Source organism: Phycodurus eques, chromosome 4, assembly GCF_024500275.1.
Source record: "Phycodurus eques isolate BA_2022a chromosome 4, UOR_Pequ_1.1, whole genome shotgun sequence".
Lineage (NCBI taxonomy): Eukaryota > Metazoa > Chordata > Actinopteri > Syngnathiformes > Syngnathidae > Phycodurus > Phycodurus eques.
In genome coordinates, this window is record NC_084528.1 from 627,215 (window position 1) to 651,638 (window position 24,424).

Sequence of the window (24,424 nt, forward strand, 5' to 3'; positions counted from 1 at the left end):
ACTTCAGCAACATTGGAGGGTTTTAGAGCAAGAACCGCCTTTTTAAGGTCATACCACAGCATCTCAATAGGATTCAGGTCAGGATTTTCACTTGGCCACTCCAAAGTCTTCATTTTGTCTTTCTTCAGCCATTCAGAGGTGGACTTGCTGGTGTGTTTTGGATCATTGTCCTTCTGCAGAGCGCAAGTTCGTTTCAGCTTGACGTCACAAAGAGATGGCCGGACATTCTCCTTCAGGATTTGTTGGGAGACAGCAGAATTCATGGTTCTATTTATCCCAGCAAGTTTTCCAGTTCCAGAAGTAGCAAAACCTCCCCAGATCATCACACTACCACCACCATATTTTACTGTTATTACGATGTTCTTTTACACCAGATGGAATTGGACACACAGCCTCCAAAAAGTTCAACTTTTGTCTCCCAAAAGTCTTGGGGATCATGAAGATGTCTTCTGGAAAAACTGAGACGACCCTTAATGTTGTTTTTGCTCAGCAGTGGTTTCCATCTACTCTGCCATGCAGGCTATTTTTGCCAAGTCTCTATCTAATGGTGGAGTCATGAACACTGACCTTAACAGAGGCAGGTGAGGCCTGCAGTTCTTTGGATGTTGTTGTAGGGTCTTTTGTAACCGCTTGGATGAGTCGTCGCTGCGCTCTTGGGGTAATTATGGTCGGCCTGCCACTCCTGGGAAGGTTCACCGCTGTTCTATTTTTCCATCATTTGTGCATAATGGCTCTCATTGTGGTTCGCTGGAGTCCCAAAGCTTTAGACATGGCTTTATAACCTTTTCCACACTGATAGAGCTCAATTACTTTCTTTCTCCTTTGTTCCTGAATTTCTGTAGATCTCTGCATGATGTCGTGCTTTTGAGGATCTTTTGGTCTACTTTACTTTGTCAGGCAGGTCCTATTTAAGTGATTCTTGACTGAGAACAGGTATGGCAGTATCAGGCCTGGGTGTGCCTCGTGAAATTGAACTCCGATATGATAAACCACAGTTAGGTTTTGTTTTAACAGGCGGACCAATCGTTTCTTCACACGGGCATGTAGGTCTGGATTTTTGCCTGTCTTAATAATAAAAACCTTCATTTAAATACTGCATTTTGTGTAATTGTATTGCCTTTGACTAATATGTAAATTTGTTTGATGATGGGAAACATTTAAGTGTGACAAACATACAAAACATAAAAAAAAAAGAAATCAGGAGAAAAAAAAAACCCCGGAGAAAACCCACACAGGCACGGGGAGAACATGCAAACTCCGCACAGGCGTGGCCGGATTTGAACCCGGGTCCTCAGAACTGCGAGGCAGATGTGCTAACCAGTCGGCACATAGATTACAGAGATTTAGCAATTAGTGACCCACTAATGATGGTCAGCAGATGAACATTTAAACAAGGCAAAATGCATTGTCATCAGCCTGTTTTGGTGCCCCTAATGGCTGCAAAGCTCAGAGTCGTCTTGTTTGTTGCTTGAAACTCTGCCGGCATTACACAAAGGTGATAATTTTTTTCATTGTAACTACTTGACAACTATTTGTGTGTGTTTGTGTCTCTCTCAACCCAGTGTCCAAGTTTTCAGACAGAGCGGTCAGACTCAGGTCAGGATAGTCCCTGGAGGGGAAGCCTCCTTACTGACACGGCCACCCCACAGATGCTGGAGACAAATGAAGGCATGGACACCTCCTATGCGTACAAGCGGTTCACTGATCCTGATCCCCTGTGCTTCAGTGCGTCTGAAGAGCAGCGTCGTACCGGTGACGGCCACAAACACGTCCGTGTGCACGCTCAAGGTCGAAGTTGTGAGCGGGGTCGATGTAAGGCTGGGCGATATTTCCTTGGAGTGCCTCCTCCCAGCAGCGACACGTGGTGGAGTAAAACAAGGGCAATCTTGCCCCTAAGCAAAGGCTCTGTGGAAAACCATGAAGGATATGACCGCTGCATGCCACATATCACGGCAGTCCCCAGCTACGACGGTAAGATCGAAAATCGAACTTTTATTACACTTTAAGTGCAGTGAAACCCCTAAGGTTCACCACAATCTGTTCCGTGATGCTGCTAGATCTCTAAATAGTTCATATTAAAAAAAAAAGAAAATAATGCAGGTCATATTTTAAGTAACCTTTAACATTCCTTCCTGTCATACAAGTTACATTGACGGCAATTCTGTGTGTGGACTCAAAGCTGACACGGGAGGGGATTTTGTCTCTCTCTCTCTCTCTCTCTCTCTCTCTCTCTCTCGATACATTTCTGCATTTTATTTTATTTTTTTTTAATCAAATTTCATTTATCCATGAAAGGCAATTGAGGAAATTCTCATTCGCAATTCTGACCTGGCTGCAGACAGCAGAGTAAAATGAAGCAAAATAAAAGCAGATGCAAATAAATATACAACAAACTGACATGTTGCTTAAAAAATATCGACATTCAACGTTTACATTCCATGTTAGAAGTTGCTGTATGGCCATATCAGGCCTTTTTTTTTTCCTTCCAAAATGTAAACCTATCCATTAACAGCTCAGTGTATGAAAGGCTGCTTACTGTATCCTCATGTGTCTTCAAGGTCTGAGTCATTGGGATGAAGACAGTGTGTTGAGCTCTCCAGAGAGAGGCTCCACCAGCGACGCAGGAAATCTCCAGCGAACTGAACAGTTCAGATTCAGCCCAAAGGAACCCAGTAAGATGGACACACTTATACGAGCAACACATCATATGATCAAGGAGGAAGAAAGTCGACTTCAACTACAAAAGGGTCATCCAAACACTCCTCTGGGGCAGGTCAATGGACTGTTAAACAGCGCCGGTCTCTGCTGTACCTCAGAGTATAGTCAAAGGCCAATACAGGCCGTGGTGTGTCACGGTTTGAGTCACGTGATTAGCCCGGTGCGCAGCCCCGCCCACTTGTCAAGGCTCAGCCCAGCGTGTGAAACCCTCAGCAAGTCCAAAGACTACCTCCAGACAGACCTGAGCCCACGTTCTTTCCAATTACATTACCCGTGTGGTCGACCGGGCCCAGCTTCAGATTCTCCCGCCCAGGCCCCAGCTCTGTACCCGCCGCACACCCACTTTAAGCCATACTTGGAAAAGCCTACGTCTTACCCCCTGACAAGCTATGCTCTTGATCACCTCTACGACCAAGAGAGTCTCCGAGCCTACTGCGCTCCTGCCGACACGGATTTGACCCCTCACCTCCACATGCCAGCGGAACAGACACCCGGACACAAAGGCACCTCTGTCATTATCACCAATGGCAGCTAACGCTCATTTTACCCACACACTGGGACTGACGGCAGTAACCCCCGTGACTGGCTGGTTAGCCCCCATAAAGTATTGCTATTTTGATTCAGGCTCCTCTATGCTTATCATGCTGACGTTCTCTGAAAATGACTTCTCGGTACTGTAGAGTTAAAGTTTAGAACACGTAAAACACGCACGTGTTTTTTCCTAATCTTAAGATTTAAGCAGTAATAATAATGATGATGATAACCAGATCTCATTTCTGACTGGTAGACTGCACACCGAGCGACACGACTGCACGCCACTGAACTGTCCGCAATTATGTGGGTTTCTGAAACTAGCTTTCGTAAGTGGCCGACTGCCTACGACGAGTTTTGCTTTGATTCGGAATTTGAACTGCACGGTAACAGCTTTGCAAAGTCGCAACTTTAACAACCCATCAAAAATGTCACGTTCAATCACATGATCTTTAGCAACAAAAATGACGTTTCCTGGTATGAAGCAACATCCAGCCGGCCGCTGCCAAGCCGTACAATTCAGTAACAGCAAATGGGTCACTTTCATATACTTTCATCGATAATGGTAAAGACACTTGCAAATTTTACATTTATTTAAAAAAATGTTTTTTTTATTAAAGCCGCCTTTGGTTTTGTATGAGTAAATGTCTCCCATGCTGAAAGAGCCAGGCTTCAAGTCCTATTTTCAAAATGTTATTGATGATTTAAAATGAAAGAAAACCCTTATTGACAGAGCAAATGGTGGTGGCCCATTGAAATACACTTCGTTTGATAACCGTAAAGGCGAAAGTGCGGAACAATAAAGATGGAAAGAGCTTCGTAAAAATCGTGTAAGTTGAACACTTTACGTGTTGCCCTTCAAACTCTGCAGTTACAGGTGCATAAATGATCCTAACTACTCATTAAACCTATGACGCGCTCGTGTTTATAAAATTTAAATCATGGTAAAGACATGCAATAGTTACGACGCTTTCACAAATTCATGCATATTCATTGATATCTATGAAATAACGCCATTTATTTTGTTGTCTGCTACTCCTGCTGATCTGCTGGAGTATTGCAACGACATAATGAGGTTCTCTCCACTAGCATTAACGATAAATACAGCTTCAGTGCTAAAGAAGGACCCTTTGTAAAAGAACCAAACAACTCTGAAGAAACTAAAATGCATTTGTTGGGAGATTTAATTAGCAACTTCAGAAAACATGTTGAAAATGATGAAACTTCATTTCGGACACCTAATGGGAAAGGCAATTTGGCATTAAAAGTGTGAAAAATATAACTTGAGAATATTTGTTTTCTTAGAAACGATGATGACTTTTAACTGCCAATTATGACATACTCTGTCACCAAACTACACCAGTGTTAGTGTTGTCCCTGAACGAGTTCAATGAACTAGTTGATATTTTGTGCAAGCGTGAACTGAACTTAGAACTACTTTGCGTAGAAAATGAACTTTCCTAACACTGATGTGTACAGCCAACAGTATCTCAAATATCCACACACTCTCTCTCTCTCTCTCTCTCTCTCTCTCTCTCTCTCCCCTTTGTTTTTGATTGTTTCTTCTCTTTGTAGCATTATAATATAGCTACAGTGTCCTGGGTAATCCGCTTCTTGTGTGGTGTCCCAAAATGAGGTTTTGTGGGTTTTTCGGTTGCAGCGTGTCGGTAGCTGTGCAGTGGGGAGTCGGCGACTGGAATTGGTTCCTTTCAGTTTGGTTCAGTCGCGTCGCTCTGTGTGCGGCAGCCCAAAGAAAGATTTAACTGCCATTTTACGAGATCAAGCTTCAAACTGTTTTTTAAGTGCATTAGAGCACTGAACCTCTACAACGCTACAAAATATGTGTTATAGTTTCCAGATATGCAGGTGGACAGGAAGAACAACATTAACAACAAAATAAGCATCGATACCATTGATTTCAAAATCGCGACTATATAAGAATCTGAGTCAGGTTCTTTGTTGGGGTTCTCTTTGTCCATTTCAAGGTTTGCATTTTACTTAAACTTGAATGAACATTGTATTCAAATCACTCTGATAAATGCACATTCTTTGAGTAAATACAGTATAATGACAACAATGGGATTGGGTCTATGCTTCAACCTCGTTTCCATCCGTGCAATTCTTCACTTTGTGCAAAACCTTGTGCTGTTTTTATCAAAGCTTTTGGTTGAGATGAAATAAAAGTTGCCTGTGGTACACTTTGCAGTGATGCATATGAAACATCTCTGGTATACAGTGGGCACGGAAAGTATTCAGACCCCTTAAATGTTTCACTCTTTGTTCGATTGCAGCCATTTGCTAAAATCATTTAAGTGCTTAGGAAAGCTGCCACACACCTGTCTATATAAGACCTTACAGCTCACAGTACATGTCAGAGCAAATGAGAATCATGAGGTCAAAGGAACTGCCTGAAGAGCTCAAAGACAGAATTGTGGCAAGGCACAGATCTGGCCGAGGTTACAAAAAATAATTCTGCTTCATTTAAGCATTCATAAGAGCACAGTGGCCTCCATAATCCTTAAATGGAAGACGTTTGGGACGACCAGAAGACTTCCTAGAGCTGGCCGTCCGGCCAAACTGTGCAATCGGGGGAGAAGAGCCTTGGTGAGAGAGTGTCAAGAAGCACCCAAAGATCACTGCGGCTGAGCTCCAGAGATGCAGTCGGGAGATGGGAGAAGGTTCTAGAAAGTCAACCATCACTGCAGCCCCCCACCAGTTTGGGCTTTATGGCAGCGTGGCCCGACAGAAGCCTCTCCTCAGTCTGGCAGAGGATCTCCAAATCCAGGTGTGAAAAACTTGTTGCATCATTCCCAAAAAGGCTCATGGCTGTATTCGCTCAAAAGGGTGCGTCTACTAAATACTGAGCAAAAGGTCTGAATGCTTATGGCTGTGTGATATTTCAGTTTTTCTTTAACAAAGCTGCATGAATTTCAACAATTTCGTTTTTTTTCTCTGTCAATATGGGGCTGCTGTGTGTACATTAATGAGGAAAAAAAATAACTTGCATGATTTTAGCAAATGGCTGTAAAAAATTGAAGGGGTTTGAATACTTTCCGTACCCACTGTATCATTGTAAACTGACTAATATGCAAATCTTTTATCGCGGTGCGTGCTGGAGCCTATCTCCGCTAACTTTGCTCGAGAGGCGGGGTACACCCTGAATTGGGCGCCAGCCAATCGCAAGGCACATGCAGCGGCTGAAATGAGTATTGAACACGTCACCGTTTTTCTCACTAAATATAGTTCCAAAGGTGCTATTCACCTGAAAATTTCACCAGATGTTGGGAACAACCCAAATAATCCATGCATGCAAAGAAAGAAGAACTAAGCTCAGAAACTAATGCGTGTGTAAAAATGTGAAATGACACGGGGAAAAAGTATTGAACATATGAATAAAGGGTGGTGCAAAATGGCATGCAATGCCAAGACAACGCCTAAAATCTATCAATAATCAAACAGCAATCCAGCCTCTTGCCAGTGCAAATGAATATCAGATGGTGCAGTCCTAATTGATGGCTAACGAAAAGGTCTCATTGCCAAGATGTGAGTCAAGACGCTCATCTCATGATGGGTAAGAGCAGAGAGCTTTCTGAAGACCATCGCAAAGTAGTTGTTGCAAGACATAACGATGGCATTGGTTACAGGCGCATATCTAAACTTCTGACTGTTCCAGTGAGCACGGTTGGAGCCATAATACATAAGTGGAAAGCCAATCATACCACCATAAATTTGTCTCGATCAGGTGCTCCTCGCAAGATTTCCGACCGAGGAGTGCAAAGAATAATCAGAAGAGTTGTCCAAGAGCCAAGGACCACCTATGGAGAGCTTCAAAAAGACCTGGAAATAGCAGGTCCTGTTGTCACAAGGAAAACAGTGAATAATGTACTCCGCCGCCATGGCCCATGATTTATTTGTTCTACTTTCTTTGCATGTATGGATTACTTGGGTTGTTAAAAAAAAAAAAAAAAAAAAACTTCAGTCTTGATGTCACTGGCTCAGGCTGACAATGTGTCCGTACAGCTGCTGTAAGAAGCCCGGAAGAGAGAACTTGCACCCTCTCTCTGCCAGCTTGTCCCATGTCCCCGCGGACAAAATGGGCCAAAATCACACCAGAGGAATGCATGCGACTAGTTTCTCCGTACAGGAGGTGTCTTGAAGCTATCATTGCAAACAAGGGCTTTTGTACAAAGTATGAAATAAATACCAATTGGTGTGTTCAATACTTTTCCCCTGTGCCATTTCACATGATTACACACAACTTAATTTCTGATCTTATTTGTTCTACTTTCTTTGGATGTATGGATTCCTTGGGTTGTTCCCAACAGCTGGTGGAATTTTCATGTCAACAGCACCTTTTGGAAATATCTTTAGAGAGAAAAATGGTGACGTTAATTACGTATTCCAGCCGCTGTATCACCAAACAATCATTCACACTCACAATTCAGACCTACGGGCAATGTAGAGTCTTTAATTTACCTACCGGGTCCTCAGAACTGTGAGGCAGATGTGCTAACCAGTCGGCCACTGTGCCACCCTCGTATAATGTAGTTGAACAGCAATACGGATTCATTACACTTATGACGCTCATAGATGCGAAGTGATAAACAAGGGAACTTGTTACTCTTATCATGCCACAAGATGTCTGCAGCTTCATACACTGGATGAAAGTAATGATTGTCGTGACAACAAAACTACCACAAAGTTACACAATAAAAATTATGCACTCTTTCCATAGTAGCCATTTGACAATTACTGCAGGGAGATATGCAATTTGACCTGTTTAAATACCAAGGACAGCTTCACTACTAAAGGCCCCGAAGCAACCATTTTGATCTTATATGGGCTAGAGGCCTATGGCCTCGTTCGTACCCAGGATTTTCGTTTTTGAAATGTAATCTTATCATGAGCTAAATTATGTCCTCAGTCTCTGTTATTTATGGTGTCTTGTAAATAGACCCAATCGATAGTACCTAGCATGTTTTGAGCACCATGTCATTTTGGATATACTGTATCTATATTTCTTTATTGTATTCTTTATTGTATTGTTTTATATATATATATATATATATATATATATTTCTTTATTTTTTTTAAACACTGCTACAATCATCCCAAAGTTACTTGTATGTAAAACTGAGTGTGTTTCTTTAAAAAAATAAAATAAGATTGCAGAGATTAAGTATGTTTTGTTTTTGGACAGATTCACCCCATAACATTTAATCAAATGACTGTTTGCAACTGAATTGACTGAAAGCGTCACAAAAATCTGCACAGGTTGTGTGAAGCTGCACTGGCAAATAAAGAGCTGATGAAAATCAATACATATATATATAAATTTCTCCATCCAAGCCTGACGATTTGTGCCTATGTGGAGGTAAGAGAGAAAGTCTCCTCATCAGCCGATAGACGTTTGCTGTTTGCTTTATTCATCCCAGGCTGATCTGCTTCTTCTCCCTTAAAAGCTTCTCATCCTCAGAATCATCTTTATTTGCCAAGTATGTCCAAAAAACACGCAAGGAATTTGTCTCCGGTCGTTGGAGCTGCTCTAGTACGACAACAGACGGTCAATTGACAGAGAACACTTTGGAGACATAAAGACATTGAGAAAAACCGTCACTGGGCAATAAAGGGTTGCGAGTTCTCTGGTAAGACCGGCACATTTATTTTTTGACAATTGTGCAAAAAGATGCAGAGTCCTCTAGCACTCGGGGCAGTTTGAACTGACTAATATAGCAATAGTCCGGTGAAATGACCATTGTGCAATGGGCGTCGAAACAACAGATATGCAAATAGTGCAGCGTATCGAGACTACTACAGTGAGTGCACGAGTAATACATAATTGGCCCCACAGAAATGTGACAACAAACTCAAGTCAAAAAATTGCCAGCATATTGTAATGGAATTGTAGGTTAGGTGTTTCAGAAGTTGATTGCAAGAGGGAAGAAGCTGTTGGAATGTCTGCTAGTTCTAGTTTGCATTGATCGGTAGCGCCCGCCTGAGGGAAGGAGCCGGAAGAGCTGGTGACCCGGTTGCGGAGGGTCCGAGAGGATTTTGCACGCTCTTGTCTTAGTTCTGGCAGCGTGCAAGTCCTCAATGGTGGGTAGGGGGGTACCGACAATCCTTTCAGCAGTTTTGATTGTCCGTTGCAGTCGGAGTTTGTCCTTTTTTGTTGCAGCACCAAACCAGACTGTGATGGAAGAACACCGGACCGATTCGATGAGCGCTGTGTAGAACTGTCTCAGCAGCTCCGGTGGCAGGCCGTGCTTTCTCAGAAGCCGCAGGAAGTACATCCTCTGCTGGGCCTTTTTGAGGACGGAGTTGATGTTGGTCGCCCACTTCAGGTCCTGAGAGACTGTAATTCCCAGGAACCTGAAGGTCTCGACGGTTGACACAAGGCAGCTGGACAGCGTGAGGGGCAGCTGTGGGGAAGGATTCCTCCTGAAGTCCACGATCATCTCTACCGTCTTGAGCGTGTTCAGCTTCAGGTTGTGTCAGTCGCACCACAGCTCCAGCAGACGAATTTAAGGTGGACGTGGGACTGCATCAGGGATCAGTCCTGAGCCCTCTTCCTTTTTGCAGTGGTGATGGATGATGTTAGACTGGAATCCCCGTGGACCATGATGTTTGCAGATGACATTGTGATCTGCAGTGAAAGCAGGGAGCAGCTGGAGGAACAGTTAGAAAGATGGAGGCATGCACTGGAAAGAAGAGGAATGAAGATGAGCCGAAGTAAGACAGAATATATGTGCATGAAGGAGAGGGCTGGTGGGGGAAGAGTGAGGCTACAGGGAGAAGAGATAGCAAGGGTGGAGGACTTGAAATACTTGGGGTCAACCGTCCAGAGCAATGGTGAGTGTGGTCAGGGAGTGAAGAAACGGGTGGAGGAAGGTGTCAGGTGTGTTATGTGACAGAAGAGTCTCTGTTAGGATGAAGGGCAAAGTTGATAAAACAGTGGTGAGGCCGGCCATGATGTATGGATTAGAGACAGTGGCACTGAAGAGACAACTGGAAGCAGAGCTGGAAGTGGCGGAAATGAAGGTGTTGAGGTTCACTCTCAAAGTGACCTGGTTGGATAAAATTAGAAATGAGCTCATCAGAGGGACAGCCAAGATTCGATGTTTTGGAGAAAAAGTTAGAGAGTGCTGACTTTGTTGGTTTGGACATGTCGAAAGGAGGAAATAGTGATTATATTGGTAGAAGGATGATGAGGATGGAGCTGCCAGGCAAGAGAGCTCGAGGAAGACCAAAGAGGAGGCTGATAGATGAAGTGAGGGAAGACATGAGGGCAGTTGGTGTTCGAGAGGAGGATGCAGGAGATAGGCTTACATGGAAAAGGATGACGCGCTGTGGCGACCCCTAACGGGACAAGCCCAAAGGAGAAGAAGAAGATAAATATTTACAAGTAACTAACCACTCACAATGAGGGATGTGGGTGACGGGTGTTGAGGGGCTGTGGAAACCCACTCATGATTGGCTTTGCATATGCGGACTTACGAAGAGTAACAATGTTGATCATTTTGAGTTGCATATCATTCCTCAAACAAAAAAGAAAAATGTTAGCATGTTGGATACAACTGCTCGTCATAATAATAATAATAATAATGGCGGCGGCACAGTGGGCGACTGGTTAGAGCGTCAGCCTCACAGTTTTGAGGACTGGGTTCGATCCCCGGCCCCGCCTGTGTGCAGTATGCATGGGTGGGTTTTCTCCGGGCACTCCGCTTTCCTCCCACATCCCCAAAAACATGCGTGGTAGGTTGATTGAAGACTCTAAAATTGCCTGTAGGTGTGAATGTGAGTGCGAATGTTTATATGTGCCCTGCGATTGGCTGGCCACCGGTTCAGGGTGTACCCCACCTCTCACCCTAGTGAAGATAAGATACAGAAAATGGATGGCTCTTCCTTAGAGAGAGTGTGAGAAGCTCGGTCATCCGGGAGGATCTCCGAGTCGAGCCGCTGCTCCTCCACGTCGAGAGCAGCCAGATGAGGTGGCTGGGGTATCTGATTCGGATGCCTCCCGGACGCCTCTCCGGTGAGGCTCAGAAAATGGATGGATGGATGGATTATTATTATTCCCATCATTAGTTGGATGGGTTATATTCAGGCATCAAAACATACAGAGGGTCTTCATTATTATTCATGTGTCCTTAATATTTTAAAATGAGACAAAGCAGATTTGAAAAGACATACCAGTCATAAAATAGAGTTTTCATTCTATATATTCTTTTTGTCTTTGTGGAAGTGAGGCTCAGCTGTGAAAGAGCAGGATTCATTTTGTATTGATCCCTGATAAGAAGACAACAGACTTCAATGTTAGTTTTTCGGATTATCTCCATTCCCGTTCCTTGTTCAGTATTCCTATCCCCTTTTGAGATGTGTGTCCATATGCTCAAATGTCAGAAAATGTCAACACCGTCAAGCATTGTTAGCTCGATTTGCCAGCTGCGGAAAAGGATTTAATGATATAAATTGCCTGCAATACCTCAGTAGGTATCCACTCGATCTGCGAATACTTTTTCTTCCAGTCAGATTAGAGCAGTAAACACATTTGGTTTATCATCCTTGAACAATGCTCAGTGTTCAAAGAGCGGTAAGTCAAAACAACATGCAACATGGAATACAGCTCATTTTTCAAGTCTTTGGCGCTTTTGTTTTGTTTGTATAGTGACCAAGCCAAAGACAACAGAAATATTAGTCAACTGATAGGAAATGATTAAGAATTGTAGTTAATGCTGCCTGTGGAAATATCCATCCATCCATCCATCCATCCATCCATCCACTTGTCCTGTCCATTTCGCCCATGAGGAAGAGTAAACCAGAGAAAACCCATGCAAGCCCGCCGACCTCTTGAATGTGAGGCAGACAGGCTCAGCACTAGTACACAAAACATAAAAATGATGCTTGAAATCCTTCTTTTTATTCAAGGAATATTCCACTTGAATATCTGTATTGATTACCGTACATAGTGTAATTTGTTTGGATTCAATGTATTTATTTATTTTTTAAAACCAAATGAGCAATCGATAGGAACCCAAATCAGTCATTGATTAGGGGACTGGACGAATCATACTTAAAATAAAAGTGCCAAAATTGGATCAGTGGCCGTTCCCGTGTCTGTGAATTCTCTTGAACGACTGTAATAATGTGGCCCGGTAATGTGTATGGCTTCAGTACAGTGACTGAGAAAGCTCCAATACAAAAGCGAGATCATAACACAATTTTAGAAGCAGGCCGAAATACAAATACAAGCCCCCACAATAAAATGGAAGTGATCCAAAACCGAAATAGTCAGAGTTAAGACTCCATTACAGTAATTATGTGGCTTGACAACAGACCGCAATGAAAGTTTGGAAGACAAAGGACAGAGAAATGCTCCAATTCACCTCTGTTATTGTTATGCAGTAAGTGTATGCCCAGAGGCATGCAAAAGCGGTGGGGTTAGGGGGCGGTGGCATCTACTGGAGCGGGCATCCAAAAGTTGACGATTGGTTTGCGGTGCGTGCCCCGGACAGCCACACGTCTTCCCACGCCACAGCCTCATCAGTCAGAATATTTTCGAGCGAGATGATCGATAATCAGGCCTTTCTTGAGTTTGAGCTGAATATAGGAAACGAGTCATTTGAAGTGAGCACCAGCCATTTCCTGTCTAATTTTCCCTCTTCCCTGTTTGTAAACTAATACAAGTTGAATGAGAAGAGTACGTAGTTCGTCACCACTGTGTTTCAGGCCATGGACACTGCAGGGCTGTGCGACCAATTGCTCTGCAAACAAGGATCAGGTTGCAAGTCAAGGGGGGTGGGAGTTCAGCACTGACGGCAGAGGTGTGTGACGCCCGGAAATGGACCATACTTTGGACACATTCAATAGTGGAACACTAAAAACAAAAAATCAAAATGGATTACTCATGAAACATATTTTTTGGTTTCACAAAAAAAAGTACACTTTTTGGATTTAGGAAATGATAAAGTTGACTTTCAAAGACCAAAAAAAGGCCTAAAATAGACCTGCAGGGTGAACATTTAACATACTTAACAACAACCACAGACTGTTGGCAAGTGCACATATATCAACATAGAAGCGAAAGCATTTGGAAAGGAAACAAGAACAGCGATTTCAACACATCACAATGTAATCATTTTGGTTTTTCAAGAGACAATCATGTATAATTGTTTTATCTCAGTGTCAAATCTTTTATTTTCTGTCAGATTTGAAGTTATTTAGCCTTCATTTAGCCCACGTCTCGAACAAATGCAAAAACAGCCACTCTCTGAAGTTCAAGGAGCGTAAGGTACGATCTAATGCTCTTTTTATGGACCCTTTAATCTCTTTGCTCACAATTCCATGCACAGCTTGACCCTCGGTGTTATATTCACAACCCTCCGCTGCTAACTCCAGTGAATTCTGAAACAGAACACCCTCTTCTCCTTCCTGCTGCTTGTGCGTGTTTTTTTTTTTTAATCAGAAAGGAAGAGAAAAGCAAAAAGATGCATCTCACAGACTTGAAATGCTGCACTTGCTCCTGAAGTATTTTTACATGGGGGATGGGGTAATGAATACAGAGTGACTACATTTCATTTTTATGGACATGTATGTTCCTTGCATCGCAACAACTCAGCATCTGATTCATTGCATTTGTGCATGAGCATTTCAATGTGCAAAGCAATTTCAACATTGGAGGCAAAGTCCAGGCCATCCGAAGACGTCCTTGTTTGTTGTGGAAATCTCTGTTTGACCATGTGAGATGAAGAAATAAAGTTTCTGATTTAGACAAGTCTAAAAAAAAAAAAAAAAAAAAATGTGTTATCTGTAGTACCTTTCACATTTTAACCAGCACGGTATCGATTCCCAGTACTGGGGAATCAATACCGATACTCAACGGTACCAATTTCCCCGAGTGGAACGCCATGCGAAAGAAGACGTCGATCGGAACGGGGACACAGCCATTGGATCAGGTTGACCACGACTGTTGGTTGAAGTTGCCAAAGTTTGGCAGTGAACCGCAGCTTGTTGTTATTGAACATGCGTAATGTGACACTATCATCATCATATCATCATATTCGTCCAGGCTGCCTGTTGAAGTTTCGAAGACACTCCAATCTGTGCAGTCTAAACAGTCTTGAAGTTCCATCATTGATCCACTTCTTCACTGTTTTCACCACAGGCTTCGCATATTTAAGTTTGTGCCCGTATGTTGGTAGTCAGTGAATTAAACAGTGATCAGACGAACCCAAAGTTGCACAGGGAATAGCACGGTACAAGTCCTTCAGCGCGTGGTATAGCTGTGGTCTAGAATATTGTTTATCCTGGCGGGGCAGTCAATGTGCTGCTTGTATTTAGGAAGTTCGTAGTTGAGTTTTGCTTTGGTAAAGTCACCACGAATAATGAGGAGTGAATCTGGGTGCTTTTTTTTCCCAAGTTTGCTTACTCGGTCAGCCAGCGTTCAGAGTGCAGCGTTCGGTGTGGTGGGGCTTCGGGGTGCAAACACTAGCAAGGAAACGTGTCACTTTCGGACCCCCTTCTTCATATTGCACCAAGAGAAAAAAAAAAAAAAAAAGATAATGACGATTAAGGGATTGACCACGAAATATACTGCTCTTTACCTCTATCAAAGTTGAACTCAAATTTTCTGCATTATTTTACTACATACAAAAATGCAAAAAAAAAAAAAAATATATATATATATATATATATATATATAAGTAATTATAACTTGCTTTAGTAGAGTAAGTGTTCATGTTGAAATAGTGCAAAAATATTGAAAGAAAATCTCACAGAAAAATATTTTCTTTGCTCCGATCCAAAGAGTTGGGAACTACTGATGCAGGCCATCTTGGATTGTCACGGGCACTTTGCCCCAAATGTTGTTGTGAAAAAGTTCATCACCAGGGGTGAGAAGACAAGTATCAGATTGTACACAAGAAAGCTTTGAGTCAGATTTTTACCATATGTTGATGCAATAGGTCTTTGAAATGCTTGTATCAAATTTGACACATATGGCATTATTTAAGAAACACGTTTTAGGAATGTGGGAGGAAGCCAGAGTACCCGGGGTAAATCCGCAGCCTCAGAACTGTGGCAGATGTGCGAAGCACTATCCCATAGTGCCGCCTGAATCATTTTCAAACTGTGCATCATGTGTCAGTAGCTCCCAATAATATTAAATGCACTTTTTAAGAATTAACCCTTTGTTTCATTCTTGATGAACCTTTTGGCCCAATGTATTTTAATGTCTGGATGGTGGTATTTTGAGAGCTACATATTTTGTTTAGGTGGTACTTGGTGAAAAACTAAATCGAAATAAGAAATCTAAATTAAGCACTTGGACCTGTAGTGTAAATCAAGCTATAGATATGGGATATACTGGAGATGTCCTGCCTCCCTAACCCCCAAGCAGAGGTGGAACCAAGTCATTGCTTTGCAAGTCGTAAGTAAGTCTCAGGTCTTTGCCCTCAAGGGCCAAGTTAAGTCCCAAGTCGAGTCCCGAGACAAGTTCAAAGTCTAGGTGCAAGTCCTAGACTTTGAACTTGACTTCGAATTGACTCTTAACTTGCCTGTATTGACTTGGGACCTGACTCGGGACTGGCCTGACTCAACTTGGGACTTGACTCGGGACTTGTGGGCAAAGACTTGAGACTGACTTGCAAAGCAATGACTTGATTCCACCTCTGTCCCCAAGTATCAATTTTTGAATAATCGTTGTATTGTGATGTAATTGTTGGCAAAATCTTGTGGTATCTCCACACCTGAACACGGTCATCATGCTTATATGAATACCCGAACACACACACACACAGCGAGACAGGCCACCAGCATTGAGCTCTTCACGTCATTGTGTCTGTCGTCACAGTAGAAAACTGGATCCCGTGAAGCTGGCGATATCTGGGTACTACTACCAGGACTGGTGAAGGCCATTGTACAACATCACAATGTGCCGGTTTGATGGGGTGTCCATCACTCAATGTTTGACCAACAAGGTGGTCCACATGTACGGCGACGTGGTACACACGCCTCGCCACTGTGCTTCCAGGTGAGGACTTCCATCTCATAACGTTGTGGCGGTTTGGCTCAGTTGGTGGCCTGCTCTGTGCTTAAGTCAATTCAGATTTTTGTGTTTAAAAAAAAAGTAAAACAATACAAACTTTAAAATGTACAAATACAAGAAGTCAAACAAAAAAAAAAACATTTTCATCAATTACTGTGTGTACCTTTGTTGTTTTTGTTAGTTTGGGAAATTTCTGTTTCTCTGTGTGAGATGAAGTAGTAACTCATTTCGAGAAATCGAGTCAACAGAGTGCAATAAACCACAGTATCTCACATGGCATAGCAGTCTATTGATAGTTGCAGTCGATTGCAGTTGACTGAGACATTCTGAATCTGAATATTCAAGGCCAGTACTGATAAGAAAACCCTCTACGCATCTTGCTATCTTGACACAAAGAAACTGTTTGCACAGCAACCTCTTGCAGTTGCTACCTTTTCACTGCATGCCGATTAGACATTTGATTGAGACCGTTTATTGCAGCTTTGACTTTCACCTGAGACGAGGTCATCAAGATGGCACCTAACCGTGTGTTCGCCTCGGTAATGCGCTCTCTCTTACTGTTTGTTTTTGTGTTTTTCATTTGTCTTCGGAGACATTACGTGACTTACTTAAACAAGGGAAGTCTTGCTAAACATTAGGGAGTCTACTCCGAACTTTCTTTCACCAACTTTCACAAATCCGCTCATTTTTTTCCCTCTGAGTTACTCACCTGCGGAGTGTGAAGGCGACGCCACAGAAGGAAGCAAGCCGAAGTGTAGGTCAAGCCACATGAGAGAGGATTCCGAAGGCCGCTCCCGTCGATTCACCTTGCACTCACTTATTGCGACAAATAACTCATGAATATGCGAATTGCTTTGGTATCCCCTCACTCACACTCTCGTCCTATAGACTTATAATTTACATAGTCACTCCCACCACACTTCATTTGTACAGCCGGGTTCACTGCCCTTGTCCTGCATGCTTCTCCTGTCCTTGTCCTGTCCTTCCATCATAGGGTGTTGCACTACAGCCCCATACAACACTCATATTTAATGTTTCATTGTTCGAGATATATAAGGATTTACTTCTCTCATCTTGTTTACAGTTAGTGCTTTTTCTTTTGTCTTGTTTTCTCACTCCCCTCATGAAACTTTGTTCTGTTCGACTGATCGACTCTGATTTTCAATACATATCCATTATAATACTAAGAGGCGGCACTGTGGGCGACTGGTTAGCACATCTGCCTCACTCCGGTTTCCTCCCACATCCCAAAAACAAGCATGGTAGGTTAATTGAAGACTCTAAATTGCCCGTAGGTGTGAATGTGAGTGTGAATGGTTGTTTGGTTGTATGTGCCCTGCGATTGGCTGGCAACCAGTTTGGGGTGTTCCCCGCCTCCTGCCCGATGATAGTTGGGATAGGCTCCGGCATGCCCGCGACCCTAGTGAGGAGAAGCGGCTGGATGAATGGATGGATATAATACTAAGAAACCACAGCAGCACCTTAAAAACTCCAATGTGACACAGTAAAACTGTTCTGGCACAAAAGGGATACAGATCCACCATTTTGCTTGACCTAACAGCCGAACGGGACAAAAAAAAAAGAAAAAAAAAAAGATTGACCTCGCAAATCTATGCTCCGCACCCAACAAAAGCTTCCTCTTCTCACAAAGACCAGTAAAAACCCCAGATGTTCCTCCACCCTGTGCTTCATGGAGACATCTTTGTGAACGCGTACCCGATGGTGCTGTAATGCTTCCGGTCTTCCAACTACACCGTACACTTAACGGGGAAAACAAAAGGTGGCGGAATATGCTCCTGTATAAATGGAAAATGGTGTACCAACGTCACGGAGCTCAACACTAACTGCAGCCCGGACTGTTTTTGAACTGTAAGTCATTCTACTCACCGCGCGAGTGCGCTGCTTTCATCCTCGCCGGTATTTACATTCTTCCCCAGGCTAACACAAATGCTGAACAAGTAAACGAACTTGAAAAAAAGAACCCAGATTCACCCATTATTCTTGGGGACGTAAACAAAACAAAGCTCAACTAAAAACTCATTGAATACAAGCAGACTGTCCCACCAGGCAAAACAACATTCTGTACCACTGGTACACCACGCTAAATGATGCAAACCGTGCTATCCCCCGTGCAGCCCTGGGCTCGTCTGATCACTGCTTAATTCACTTAATACATACAGGCACAAACTTAAATATGCGAAGCCTGTGGTGATAACAGTGAAGAAGTAGACCGAAGAAGCAAAGATAGAACTACAAGACTGTTTTGACTGCACCGATTGAAGAGTCTTTGAAACTTCAACAGGCAGCCTGGACGAATATACGGACACTGTCACATCCTATATCAGTTTCTGTGATGTGTGTGTATTAACAAAGTAATTTCGCATGTTCAATAACAACAATTCGCAGTTCACTGCCAAACTTCTGCAACTTTGCCAGGCGAAAGAGACTCCTATTGAAGTGAAGACAGAGCCCTGTACAATTGCACTATGAACCAGCTGACAAAAGAAATTAACATTGCAAAGAGAAATTATGAAGGAAAGCTGGAAAAACAGTTTACTGCTCACAACTCTGCGTCAGTCTGGTGTGAATTACAATCGCTAACCAACTACAAGCGACCCCCCCCCCACGACCCACCCCAAGCAGAGAACAATAAAGGACTAGGTGACGACTTGAACACCTTCTGCTGAAGATTTGAAAGTGACACTTTCACACCACACACCCACCGAGCTGCACCGACCAACATCGCACCTCTGACTCGCTCTTCTGCATTGACCATCCACAAACAGGATGTGAGACGTATATCTAAACAACAAAAGATCAACCAACCAACGGGCCCAGACCTTGTGTCCCCATCATGCCATGTCTGCGCAGACCAGCTCACTCCAGTCTTCACAGAGATCTTCAATAGATCTCTTGAACTGTGTGAAGTACCATACTGTTCCAAATACACCACCATCATCCCAGCCCCCAAGAAACCTGCAATCTCAGGTCTGAATGACTACAGGCCTGTCGCTCTGACATCTGTGGTCTTGAGGTCCTTTGAATGCCTCGTGCTGGAACACCTCAAGAGCGTCACAGGTCCCCTGCTGGACAGGTATGTGGATGACGCAGTCAACATGGGACTGCACTTCATCGTAGAACACCTCGGCAGCGCGGGGACCTACGGAAGGATCGTGTTCATGGACTTCAGGTCTGTGTTCAACACCATCCCTGAACTTCTCTCCTCCAAGCTGCTCCAGTTCAGCGTCTCGCCTGCCATCTTCCAGTGGAATTACAACTTCCTGACTGGCAGGACACAGCAGGTGAGGCTGGGGGACACTAACTCATCCATCCATCCATCCATTTTCAACACCGCTTATCCTGGTTAGGGTCGCGGGAGCCTATCCCACGCAGACTTCGGGCGAAAGGCGGACTACACTCTGAACTGGTCGCCAGTCAGTCGCAGGGCACATATAGACACGGACAACCATTCGCACCAACATTCACACCATCACTGAGTGGGAACTGAACCCACGCTGCCCGCACCAAGTCAGGCTAGTGTACCACTACACCATCAGTGACACACTAACTCATCCACACACTATCAGCACCAGGGCGCATCAAGGATGTGTCCACTCGCCGCTGCTCTTCCCTCTCAACACAAACAACTGTACCTCAACGCACCCAGCTGTCAAACACCTGAAGTTTGGAGACAACACCATAGTCATCGACCTCATCAAAGACTGTGACGAGTCGACATATCAACAGCAAGTGGAGCGGCTGGAGCTGTGGTGCGATAAACACGTACGATGCCCGACTCCGTGCTGCTCCACAATATGCCTCAGGGAGCTGTCTGAGTTGTTTCAGCAGGAGCTGCCTCAAGGATCAAAGGCGGAAATGGCACAATAGCTGCCTCTTTCGTTGTTGGCAGCTCAAAGAGGAACAATTCGTCTGCTCACAAAATCAAAAAAAAAACCCAAAGGCAACAAAGCGATAATGATCAGGCTGCCATTTTCTTTTTATTTTATTAGTTTGTACTGTACTGTTAAATTCCAGAGGTTTCATACACAATCAATACACTAAAGTAAGAAGTTATACATATTAATATACTGTGTAGTGACCATGAACAAAAACACATACTACATGATGCTGTGGAATGAGAAACGGCATCGGCAGCTGCAGCAGTTAGCGGCAGGCTAGTATGCTCGCATGTAACAAAATGTAATTGATTAAACTGAAAGATCACACAGTGATGTACCTCTAATATGTCACCAGCTACCATATCCTCCTCGTACATGTACTGTAAGGACCTTACGAACAGAAAATATCATTGCGCTTCAAAATCCTCCAAAACAACAGCCCCTTCTGCAGACGTACCTGTATCAGTTGATACGCTGTCCATTTCTGAATCGGAATAGCTTATGTTTCCCTCAACCATTTTGTCACGCTTGTGTACGAAGCCAGTCAATGTTTTGGGATCGCATCCTTGAATGGATGTCACTCCGAACTTTTCCACAGTCTGCAAAGTCATAAAATCGTTGATAAAGGTGAAGTGGGTAATTGGAAGAAAAAAAACACTTTTTATCATGTTGTAACTCTGCATGTCCTAACAGTAAAACGTTTATTCAAATTATCTTTTGAAAACACTTCCCTCCCCTAATGCGTGTAATGAAATTTTCATTATTAATTTAAAAAGTCTCTGTGACGGAGAGACTTGTCCAATTACTACTAATGTGGGTTGAAGATGAAGGAGAGGTGGAAAGCGGAGTCTTAGGCAGACAGAGAAGAGGAAAGCACAGAGCCTAGAATTGAACGTTGGGACTGTGACAGGTAAAGCTCGGTAGTTGGTCGAAATGATAGTTAGGAGAAAGGTTGATATCTTGTGTCCAGGAGAGCAGGTGGAAAATCAGTAAGGCTCGAAGTTTAGGTGCAGGGTTCAAATTATTTTACCATGGTGGAGATGGGAAGAGAACTGGAGTTGGGGTTATTTTAAAGGAAAAGTTAGTTAAGAATGTCTTGGAAGTGAAAAGAGTATCAGATCGACTGATGAGGCTGAAACTTGAAATTTGAGTTGATGAGTAGCTATCCTCCACAGGTAGGCTGTGACTTAGAGGTCAAAGACAAATTCTGGAAGGAGCTAGATGAAGTAGTTTTGAGTATCCCGGACAGAGAGACAGTCGTGATTGGTGCAGATCGTAATGGACATGTTGGTTAAAGGAAACAGGGGTGATGAAGAAGTGTTGGGTAAGTTTGGTATTCAGGAAAGGAACTTGGAGGGACAGATTGTGGTAGAATTCGCAAAAGGGATGTAAATGGCTTTAGTGAACACTTTCATCCAGAAGAGACAGGAACATAGGGTGATTTACAAGAGGACGCAGGTGGATTACATCGTGTGCAGGCCATGTAATCATGAAGGAGGTTACTGACTGTAAGGTAGTGGTAGGGGAGAGTTTGGCCAGACAGCATATGATGGTGGTGTGTAAGATGTCTCGTGGCGGGGGGGTGGGGGTGGGGGGGGGGGGGGGGGGGGTGGGGGGTTAAGAAGAAAAAGGCAGAGCAGAGAACCGTGTGGTGGAAGCTGAGAGAGAGTTTTGTGCTGCTTTTCGAGAAGAGGTGAGACAGGCTCTCGGTGGACAGGAGGAGCTTCCAGAAGACTGGACTACTACAGCCAAGGTGATAAAAGAGACAGGCAGGAGATTACTTGGTGTATCTTCTGGTAGGAAAGGGGGGAAGGAGACTTGGTGGTGGAACCTCAAAGTACAGGTAATCATACAGGGAAAGTGGTGAGCTAAGAAGAAGTGGGACACTGAGAGGACTGAGGAGAGGAAGAGAGAGAGAGAGAGAGAGAGCAATACAGGAGATGCGACGTAGGGCGAAGGTGGAGGTGGCAAAGACCAAAACAAGAGGCATATGATGACATTTATGCCAGGTTGGACACTAAAGAAGGAGGAAAAGATTGACACAGGTTGGCCAGTCAGAGGGATAGAGATGGGAAGGATGTGCAGCACGTTAGGATTATTAAGGATAGAGATGTTTTGACTGGTCCCAGTAGTGTGCTGGATAGATGGAAAGAATACTTTGAGGAGTTGATGAATGAGGAAAATGAGAGAAAAGGAAGAGTAGAAGAGGTGAATTGTGATGGACCAGGAAGTAGCAATGATTAGTAAGGGGGAAGTTAGAAAGGCATTAAAGAGGATGAAAAATGGAAAGGCAGTTGGTCCTGATGACATTCCTGTGGTGGAGGTATGGAAGCATCGAGGAGAGAGGTGGCAGTGGAGTTTTTGACCAGTTTGTTCAACAGAATGCTAGCGGGTGAGAGGAATTCGAGGAATGGAGGAAAAGTGTGCTGGTGCCCATTTTTAGGAACAAGGGTCATGTGCAGAGCTGTGGGAACTATAGAGGAATGAAGTTGATGAGCCACACAATGAAGTTATGGGAAAGAGTAGTGGAGGCTCGACTCAGGACAGAAGGGAGTATTTGCGAGCAACAGTATGGTTTCATGCCGAGAAAGAGTACCACAGATGCATTATTTGCTTTGACGGTGTTGATGGAGAAGTACAGAGAAGGTCAGAATGAGCTACATTGTTTTGGTAGAGCTAGAGAAAGCCTATGACAGAGTACCCAGAGAGGAACTGTGGTACTGCATGCGGACATCTGGAGTGGCAGAGAAGTATGTTAGAATAGTACAGGACATGTATGAGGGCAGCAGAACAGCGGTGAGGTGTACTGTAGGTGTGGCAGAGGAGTTTATGGTGGAGGTAGTAGTGCATTAGGCATCAGCCCTGAGTCCCTTCCTGTTTCCGAATGACGGATAAGGTTAGACTGGAATCCCCGTGGACCATGATTTTCACAGATGACATTGTGATCTGCGGTGAAAGCAGGGAGCAGGTGGAGGAACCGTTAGAAAGGTGGAAGCATGCACTGAAAAGGATAAGAATGAAGAATAGCCGAAGTAAAACAGAAAATGTCAAGTCAAAATGAAGTTCAACAGATTTTCTTACAGGACTACAAAAATGGCGGATGAACTACAATGAACCGGAAAGAGAACTCACCACACAGCTGCTGCAGGAACTTTCAAAGGACGGCACATGTCGTAGGTGCAACTAATTAATCAAGCATCAGACAGTGACGGGCAGAAAGACTCTTTTCTCATTTCTGAATACTAAAACCCAACCATGCAAAATGAATCCATCAACAAACGCCGGAGAAGGAGCCCGTAAGAGACTGTAAACAGAGACTCTCGCGGTTAAATTGCTGTTTTTGTGAGCGCTACCGTAGAGTTGGTTGCCTCGTTACGCATTGGTTGTGAACCGTTTAGTTCCCATGTGAGCTAATTGTTCAATGTGTAATTTATTGAAATGTGGTGAAATTAATGTGTAAAATATGGGGCATTTAAATTTGATCATGTCTTTTGAGAAATAATGAAATTAATATTTTGGAATCTCAGGTTAAATTAAGCAATGTCAAAATGTTGTGGATTTTAGCCTTTCGTAACTCAATGCAAACATTTAGTATTTTTGAATGTTTGTACAATATAATGGTCATAATGTGTGTATAAAGTTCATTTTATTAGTCTTGCAGATAAGTTACTAAGATTTAAAAAATATATATTAAGTAGCGGTAAAACAGTTTAAAAAAAATCAAGACTTTACAAATAGGCTGTAAGAATTGATAGCAGTGGGTCGCCGGATTTGCACTTAATTTTTAATTTAATGGAATAGGTCAGGTGTCACAAGCTGTATTTTCTTAGGTGTTTGTCTTGCATTTGTAAATAGCTGTTGGAAATATTAATGATATTATGTACCTAATTAAAATGCATTTTTTGTTTGGTTTTTGATTTGAAGGTTTTGCACCTAGAGGCTAACGGCTAATGGCTTGTTGAGATGTCCTAAAACTGCACACAAATAAAAGGAAGAAAAGGAACGCCGCCTGGTTATTTGGAGTGAGTTCCAGTGAAATCTCTGAGTAGACCATTCTATCCCTTTCAAGCGGGGATGTTCCATGGTAAAATGTGAGAAGCTTGACAATATATGTGCATGAATGAGAGGTGTGGAGAGGGGTGTAGGGGGAAGGATGGAGCTGCCAGGCAAGAGAGTTCGAGGAAGACCAAAGAGAAGGTTGATAGATGTAGTGAGAGAAGCCATGAGGGCAGTT

General features: G+C 43.4%; 1 protein-coding gene across 3 annotated transcripts in view; it reads left to right on the top strand.

Moving 5' to 3' along the window:
* sim1a (SIM bHLH transcription factor 1a) overlaps positions 1-8,343 on the top strand; it is a 34,521-nt gene extending 26,178 nt beyond the window's left edge. For all 3 annotated transcript variants that reach the window (XM_061673588.1, XM_061673589.1, XM_061673590.1), the window contains 2 exons: positions 1,563-1,971; positions 2,559-8,343. In XM_061673588.1, the coding sequence (XP_061529572.1) occupies positions 1,563-1,971; positions 2,559-3,253 (1,104 nt within the window). In that variant the 3' untranslated portion in view covers positions 3,254-8,343. The remainder of the gene's footprint in view (positions 1-1,562; positions 1,972-2,558) is intronic.
* The last annotated feature ends 16,081 nt before the right edge of the window (positions 8,344-24,424 follow it).